Source organism: Stomoxys calcitrans, chromosome 3 (assembly GCF_963082655.1).
Source record: "Stomoxys calcitrans chromosome 3, idStoCalc2.1, whole genome shotgun sequence".
NCBI lineage: Eukaryota > Metazoa > Arthropoda > Insecta > Diptera > Muscidae > Stomoxys > Stomoxys calcitrans.
The window spans coordinates 126653850-126662916 of NC_081554.1; the positions used below are offsets into that span (position 1 = coordinate 126653850).

General features: G+C 34.7%; 1 protein-coding gene across 1 annotated transcript; it reads right to left on the reverse strand.

The window, feature by feature from the left end:
* Positions 1 to 2389: 2389 nt before the first annotated feature.
* Positions 2390 to 5699, reverse strand: LOC106092863 (NADH dehydrogenase [ubiquinone] flavoprotein 1, mitochondrial). Its single transcript, XM_013259801.2, has 4 exons — positions 5590 to 5699; positions 4948 to 5301; positions 4047 to 4881; positions 2390 to 2730 (listed from the first exon to the last, which is right to left on the reverse strand). Exons 1-4 carry the CDS (start codon positions 5636 to 5638, stop codon positions 2544 to 2546), a joined length of 1425 nt encoding a protein of 474 aa, XP_013115255.1. The 5' UTR covers positions 5639 to 5699; the 3' UTR covers positions 2390 to 2543.
* Positions 5700 to 9067: the final 3368 nt, after the last annotated feature.

Genomic DNA, 9067 nt, shown 5'->3' on the forward strand with positions numbered 1-9067 from the left:
ACATTTTTGCTGTTTTGAAATTTGGTTGAGTGTCGGTATTTTGAAAATTTGTGAGTGCTATCAAATCTTCGTTTGTGATCCGATTTCCCAATGGTCCGCTTAAGGTTTGCAATATCTCGTCTTATTTCGGGGATATTCTTCTTTAATTTTTTGTTTTGCAACTTTGGTCGAGACCTGCTACGTATTTTGCAATTTACGAAGGAGTTTGTGTTCGATTTTAATTTTTATGCATGATTTGCATTTGTGACAAAATTTGGCATGTTAAACAACTAAGAAATATATGATGGGTGACTGAATAATATTTTTAAAATGCATACATGTCGGTACCAAGAATAGTGCAAAATTAAAGGAAATAGTATATTTTCGTCTACAGCACACCGCGACAGCTAGAACTAAGCACATTTTATAAAAATTATCGCAGTCTTGACAAAAACAACTTGCACCTAGTACGTAATGCTGTAAACGTGCTTAAGTGCTGTAATTGGAACTATTTGGTACTTTCTCTACAAATTGAACTAGAGCCCTGAAATTTGGTATACATATCTATATACATACATACCTATCGAAATTGGAATACAGGTGTTTTGAAATCCGTACATTTTGGTACTAAATCACTATATATGAAAGGACGCGTGGTTGGCTGATCATTGCCCAGGCCAAACGGCTAAAGCTAGAATCATGAATTGGCGATATTCGTACGTTAAGGTACTAAAAAGTACCAAATTAGTATGAAATGGCATGTGTTTGCCCGGCACGAATGGAAAGGGCTACAATTATGAGGAATTATTTGCGCCCAAATGCTTCGAAAAAATGAGATTTGGAAAGAAAGAGAAATAGTACCTTTTAGTGCCGCAATTGGTACTTTTTTTTATAAATTGTGCTGGAGCTCTGGATTTTGGTACATAGGCATACCATGGTAACCTAAATTGGTAATTTTATGAGTTTTTGAAAATGTTTAAGCTAGATACTAAACAATTCCAATGAGGTACGAAATGGGTGAACTTTGATCAGGCCGAATGGGTAGAACTTGGTTAGGTGAGGTTGAAAAGAGGGTGCGGATATAACTCCTCTCCACTATTGACATACACCTAAACCAGTAAACGGCTTATTGTGCGCTCAAATTCTTAAAAAGTAACCTCGAAAAAGACAAATTTAATTCCTCTTAAGTTAGGAGTTCGATGCTATTTGAAATGCATTGTTTTCCGTGCCACGCCCCTTAGTTGGTTCATGTCTAGTATTGTGTCCCCGCCTAAGTGCCGATATCTGTTAGCTGCGAAAGCCGGTCAATGACATATTAAATGCTTTAACATTTAATCATCTTCCCCACATGCCCACACATGCTATAACTTGCCGCACTGATTTTGCATAAGTGAGCTCGTAATCCCGTTATGATACCAATAGCTATAATAACCTCCTTCTTGCTTCCTTTCAGTAATAGCCTCGTCTTTTCACGATCTGGATATCGCCATAGGATTTTCACCGTCCTACCAATCGATTCGCTGTTCCACAATGCTGCATGCGCATTCGTCGCCCACGCCCTTAACTCGGACTGTGTCGACCCGAAAGGCTTCGGGTTAACCATGTTTATTTACTGCAATCAAATTATTAAATCAATTCACATTTTAATTGAAAATGACAAAAATTTCAATCACGATCGTAATTGAAAAACGTTCAGAATCTATAAAAAAATTATTGAATCATTTAATTTTATAATTGAAATTCAATCACGATCGTAATTAAAAAAAATCTGGATTCAATTAAAAAATAATTGATTCAATAAATTTTTTTAATTGAAAACATTTTTATTTTCAGTTAAACTTTAAATTGAGAAAATGTTCGGGATGTTTTTTCTGTGTAAGAACTAACTACTATTCTATAGGAGTTATATCAGGTTATGAACCGAATCGGGTCATACTTGACTGGGATGTTGGAGATAATAGTAGATGTCATTGTAAAAAATTTAAACCAAATCGGATAAAAATTGCGCCCTATTGGGGTTTAAGAAGTAAAATCTGGAGATCGGTTTATATGGGAGCTTTATCAGGTTATGGACCAATTCGGACCATATTTGGCACGTATGTTGTAAAAAATTCGCATAAGAATTGGGTTCTCTATAGACTCAAGAAATATAATCGGGAGATCGGTTTTATATTTACAACCCAACTGATCTACACTAATAGAAAGTATTTCTGCAATATTTCAAGCGCCTAGCTCTATGACTTAAAATGTCAAAGCGATCAAGTATACAAACAATTCGATGCGTTGCAAACGGAATAACGATGTTAGTATATTCCCATCCTATGGTGGAGGGTATAAAACGATGCTGTTTACAGCACATTAAGACTTAATTTTAAATAAAAACAAATTCCGCTGAAAACGTTGCTTCTACTTTAGTTTAAACAAGCAAATTGGTTAGCTTGTTTAATTTACTTTTATTTTCTCCTCATCTCATTTCTTTTATAATGAATTAATTTAAAATTATATACTCGCTCTAACGTTTTACAAAAAACAAAATTGGTAAATTTTTATCTCGCTCGCATGGCTTAGTTAGATGCTCTAGCAGAGTATTGTTTCATTCTAGCCTCAATTTCGGGTCTAAAGTGACGAATTAAACCTTGTACAGGCCAAGCAGCACCATCACCCAATGCACAAATAGTATGTCCTTCAATTTGCTTGGAGATTTCCCACAACATGTCGATTTCAGATGGATCAGCGTTGCCGCTTACAAATCTGCAAAAGAAAATCATAATGTAAAAACATGTATTAAGGCAGAAGTTTTACTAATTTTTTAAAGAAAAATGTATGTATATACTACACGAGAATCATAAATGTATGTTACCACTGAAGCCAAAGTTATACCTTGGGTGATAGCTTCATTACCCGAAAGGGCATAACTGCAATCTTTTGGAAAACGTGCCCAGTCTGTGCGATAATTAAAAAATACATCTACATGTCGCTGATTTATTTAAAGAGTGGTATTACACAAACCAATCTAATTTGTAGAAAACGCATTTTAAGATGTCACCTGCCCTTTACGTTTAAAGCAAACCAGAAAATTAGAACCAATATTAAAAAGATAAGTTACATGACATCAGTATGAATTTGGGAGCATATTAATTATATAATTAATTAGAAAATGAATTTTTTGAGTTATGTCACTCCTCAAGTACATGCGCGATATCTAAAAATTAAAAATATCGTGCAATTAGTAGCCTTATATGTGCTAATTTGACGGTACTTATAAGCACTACAAATTTCAATTCGTTCTTAGAATTTAGAATTAATTCTGACTAGAGAAATACATGCTAAAACAAATCAGGAATGTGGTTCTGGCGCGATCGGGAAGCATGTAATCTTTATGTGACAAAGCACTCTGCCAAAATCGCCAGCACTGTAGTCGCAATGCGCAATGAATTTTGCCTAAACTTGTTTAAAAGGCTTTTGTTGTTTTGCTTTTCTATTCTAAATACAAACAAAAACGAATACCAAAAATTGAATAAAAAGTAGCGCAAAACAGAAAATAAATCAACAAATTCTTGACAACTCAGAAAGAAAATAGAGTGTCATTAAATTTCACAGTTGTAACCACATTAAAATTAATCCCCTAAAGCTTATGTTTTCTGGATAACAGAGCATATTAAGCGACACTCTCTGGAATAAATGACGCATTAAACGGAAGAAGAATTTAATGATCTGGTTACACTGGTAGTATTAGAGTCGATTGGCCATCGCCGAACTAGGCAATAGTACAAACAAAAAATAGGGAGGTTCTGAGTGTCCCTTCCAAGGCTTATATCTTAAGAACCAGGTTAAATTTGAACTCAGAATTAAAACATTAAAACATATGTATGTCTATCTTGTTGAAGGGCTCATAAATTGTACATTAAATTTGCAAATGCATGCCGGGCTCTTCCGTTCTAGGAAAATTTAAGTGGACAATATACATTGTCAGCAGATTTTTAATGTGCAATATAGGCAACTGGTCGCAATTATTCTCGATTTTAGGTCTAGGCCCCCAATAGTCTTAAGAGACCAAAAAAACTTACCTGTCCATAATTTTCTTCATCCATCCAATACCCTCACGGCATGGTGTACATTGGCCACAACTTTCGTGTTTATAGAACGAAATAAGCCTAGCGATTGCCTTAATAACATCTGTGGATTTATTCATTACGATAACTGCGGCTGTACCCAAAGAAGTTTGAGCAGCAATAAGACCATCAAAATCCATAATTACATCAGTGCAAACGTCTTTGGGAATAATGGGAGTTGATGAACCACCAGGAATGACACCCAACAAGTTGTCCCAACCGCCAATAACGCCACCACAATGACGTTCGATAAGTTCCTTCAATGGTATGGACATCTCCTCTTCCACAGTACAAGGTCTATTAACATGACCGGAAATGTTGAAAAGTTTGGTGCCGGAATTACGAGTGCGACCGAAACTGGCAAACCAAGCACCACCGCGACGGCAAATACTAGGTGCTACTGCCACAGTCTCAACATTGGTAACGGTGGTAGGACAACCGAAAACACCAACGTCAGCAGGGAATGGAGGCTTTAGACGAGGTTTACCTTGTTTGCCTTCCAAAGATTCAATTAAAGCGGTTTCCTCACCGCAAATGTAGGCACCAGCACCACGATGCATAAAAACATCGAAGTCATAACCAGAGCCGCAGGCATTTTTGCCTATCAAACCAGCTTGGTATGCTTCAGCAATGGCCAATTGCATGTTCGAAGCTTCATTGTAGAATTCACCGCGAATGTAAATGTAAGCGGCTTGGGCTCCCATGGCACGGCCTGCAATCAAGCAACCTTCAACCAACTTATGAGGATCATGACGCATAATTTCACGATCTTTGCAGGTACCAGGTTCACCTGTAAGAATTCAGAATGTTAGAACAAAACCTTTCACGTCAAAAATACAAAAATATCTTAAATCACCTTCATCAGCGTTGACAACTAGGTATTTTGGACGACCATCGGAAGGCTTGCTCATAAATGACCATTTCATGCCACTGGGGAAACCAGCACCACCACGACCTCGTAAACCAGAGGTTTTGATTTCATTAATAATCCACTCAGAACCTTTTAAAACGATTTCCTTGGTCTTGTACCAATCACCGCGCTTTAATGCACCTTTCAATCTCCAATCATGGCGACCATACAGATTAGTAAAAATGCGATCCTGGTCAGCCAATGGACCAAATTTGGTCTTAGTTTGTGGTGGTGGTGTACCGGGAGGCGGTGCTTGAGTGCCTTGCAAACGCTTTTGCACTGCTGCCGGAACAGCCAATGCTGTAAATAAACAACGTCAACAATGTTTATTACATAAATATGAATCATGGAATACTGTAGATACATATAATTCAATAAAATAGTATAATTAAGAGGGATATATTCGCTGTTTTCCACTACGTTGTTGTTGTAGCAATAGGAAAAATTACATAATTTTCACAACTTCCAATTTAACATTTGTACATAAAATCTTAATTAAACTACCAACTTTTGTCTATACAACGAAAGCTAAGAGGCCAGCAAAACAGCTTAAAACATACATGATTAGAATTTTATTAAAAATCTTACCAAATTGCGATTTTTGTAAAATATTTACTCGCACAAGTGCTCCTGCCATCGTCTGTTAGAAATGACACGGTTGTTAATTTACGTACTAAGATCAGAAAGCAAATTTACAGTAAAACAGTAGGAACCAGGGTTCACTAAAGAAGCGTAGGTCTCTTTCCCAGCTGATGAAACTTTACAATTCCAGAATTGTATCCAAATCCAACGGCAAAAATGCATTTTCGCTGAAATATGGTATGTAAATGTGGGTTGACCCCAGGAACGCGTTTTTGGGGCAAGGGTCCCTGGCCCCCCGTGGGCCCAAAAACATCCCCTTGGTGGGAAGTGGGCCAACCCAGGCAACATGGATACAAAATGAAGGCATTTTCGAGTAGATCACGAAAATGCATATAAAATGGACCCGGGAAGGACCTACAGGGTCTTGAGAATATTGAATCTTGTTAACATAGGCAATATAGCTATTAAATGAAAGATACCAAGAAGTAAATTACGATAGATATCCAAAAAAATTAATTGAGCTCTAGAAGAAAAAAAAATTTTATAACAATTTTTAACCTACACAGAAAAAAATATCACGAAATGTTTTTCAATTAATATTTAAAATGTTTTCGATTAATACTTAATCAAATCGATAATTTTTTAATTGAATCCGGAATTCTTTATCAATTACGATCGAGATTGAAATTTTTTAAATTTTCGATTAAAAAATTAATTAATTCAATAATTTTTTAATTGAATTTGATTTTTTTTTCAATTACGATCGTGATTGAATTTTTTAAAAGTTCAAATTAAAAAATTAATTGATTCAACCATTTTTTAATTGAATCTGATCTTTTTTCAATTACAATCGTGATAGAAATTTTTAATTAAAAAATTAATTGTTTCAGTCATATTTTCCAGGATTCACTGAATAAGGTTAAGCCAAGCGATCAGCCGATATACTTTTTTTTTAATATTTGGCAGTACTTGGCATTGAGGATGTCAACTTGTTCTCTTTTTACATTCATTCTTTGTTTACGTTTTCTCCTATATGATGACATTTTCAATCGTCAGATTTGACATCCTTAATGATGTTTATGGGGCCTATCCACTTTGTGTTTTTGCATGTGACCTAACCTTCTATTAGTGAATCCTGCATATTTTCATTGAATCTGAAAAAATTTTGTATTATAAAATGTGATTGAAAATTTTATCGTTTTTAATCAAACAACAACGGCCTAAACCACTATCTTGTATTGTTATTCGCAAATTCCTTGAAAACAGCTGATATTATAAAGGCAAAAACGACGTTTTCATTGAATTGGCGAACGAATAGAGTGATAAAAAAGAAAATATCATAGTTATCTAGGCAGTTAGTTCTTTCAATAAGTTTTTTATTTAATCGAACACTTTCCAGATCAAACAGCACTGTTATGACTGTCCGTTTTTGAAAAAGTCTAGCCGCTTAAAATTATGATATAAACCTCAAATTCGTGTTCCACAGTATTTTCCGTTGCGTTTTCGAAAAATCCCCATATGTGTTTTTTTTTTCTAAGGAGTGATAATGGACCCAAACATAAACCTCAAATTCGTGACCCATGTTGCATCGAAATCGAGGGTGAATCCTATACAGCGCGTTTTTACAAAAATTTTAATATAAAATTTGAATATTACATTTTTTATTGATCCAATTAAAAAATTAATTGGATGTTTCGGAAATTTCAACAATTTTTTAATTGGACCAATTAAAAAATTTGAGATTTCAATCATTTTTCTAATTGGATCAATTAAAAATTAATTGGAAATTTCAATGTTTGTTTTTAATGAATATGCAATTTTATTAATTGGATTTTTTTTAATCGTTTTTTTCAAAAATTGGGATTGATATTATAATTTTCGTGATTGAAGCAGTTTCGATTAAAAAATTAATTGTATCAACTAATTTCGTGATTGAAACCGATTTTTATTTTTTCTGTGTAGTCAAATTTATACAAGGTAAAGTTATTAGCTCAACAACAAAGGAATCAATTATACAACCCTGTGAGAATGGTGGCGCAAATTCCCACTAGGCAGTCAAATTTCTGGACACTTCCTAATTCACCATTTTTTAGCCGAATTCGAACGGCGTGCCGCGGTGCGACAACTTTTTGGGAAGAAGTTTTTACATGAAATCACATACATATATGAACTCCAAGACACATTTATTTAAAAGTGAAATGACTTATGTTTCTGGTTTGTTGATATTTACTTATTTCGAATCTGTGATAGAGTTGTCAAACTAATAATAGGCATTTGCACCAAAAAAAAGTTTGTTCAGTTACCAAAAGTTATTATAGGCTCTACACCGCAATTCTGTAACTTATTACGAACATCATTTAGAAAAACACGTATACAAAAAAATTTTTTGCACTAACGATTATGTTATTCTCTAATTCCTCCTTAACAGAAATCGTTATCTATTTTTTCTCCCTGGCAACTCTACGCAAAAAAAAACGAAAAACAATTCTTCTTTTATTAATCGAAAAACATCACAAACCTAAATTAAATGTACACCATTATTTAAGAAAAGCGTAAAACTTTAAAGGAAATTTTTTTCATATTATGGTGGATTTAAAAAGGTGGTCTAAAGCCAGTCAGGTTTGAAGGTATTAAGATGTCAGATTTTTGTTTGCGTTCTCTTTGTTCTTATCTTCTTTCTCGCATATTCTCTACTCATGTACGCACACAAATTTTTTGTGCGTCTTTGCAAAACGTCGATCAGTTTGATGACAAGCTGGCGGATTGCATCTAGTGATATATGGTTGTTGTACGAATGAGACCACCATTTGTATGGAGAAAAATACTATCCCCGATTAGCTTATCTTATCGCCGCTTACTATTGCCGTTTACTAAAACACATTTTGTCATCATTCAATCTGAATTACAAAATTAAAAGAGAAAGAACTCGACATACTTATTCAATAATTAAACCAATTCAATTCGCATGACGTCACCTTATAAGTGCATCCATGACACAGGCAGTGTACCGTAAACAGCTGAGTAAAATTTTTTCTCGCGAAGTGCATTATCTGTTAACAAGTTTTGGTTGTGTGTGTGTATTATAGTTGAGAACCATTCCACACACAAACAACGAAAAATGGCGCGAACACAAAATCAGAGTTGCACTAATCACTGATTTTGACAGATAGTGCACTCAATACTTTGTTGTTGGGCAACTGTCACTACCTGTTAATGAATATATCTTGAGTGCATACTGGTGTGATAACCACTTAAAATCCCGTTTACACTGCTCCTTAAGTCCAGATTGAATGGTTCGATCATCTGTTTTCACTTTATACAATCAGCTGACAAGAACCTTAAATCCGGATTTAATGAGCAGTGTAAAACCCCGTTTACACTGCTCTTCTGTTTTCCCTTTATAAATGACACACACCCTTCAGTAAAGTAAAACCGTTTGAAATCTCTCTATTGTGAATTATGCATTTCATTATTCAAAGAGACT

Bases quoted from the DNA above. Each gene is read 5' to 3' on its own strand.
- LOC106092863 (XM_013259801.2), bottom strand. From the start codon at position 5,638: ATGGCAGGAGCACTTGTGCGAGTAAATATTTTACAAAAATCGCAATTT. The intron at 4,882-4,947 runs GTGATTTAAGAT...GAATTCTTACAG, and splicing joins AGTTGTCAACGCTGATGAAG to GTGAACCTGGTACCTGCAAA. The intron at 2,731-4,046 runs GTAAGTTTTTTT...TTTCTTTTGCAG, and splicing joins ATGAAGAAAATTATGGACAG to ATTTGTAAGCGGCAACGCTG.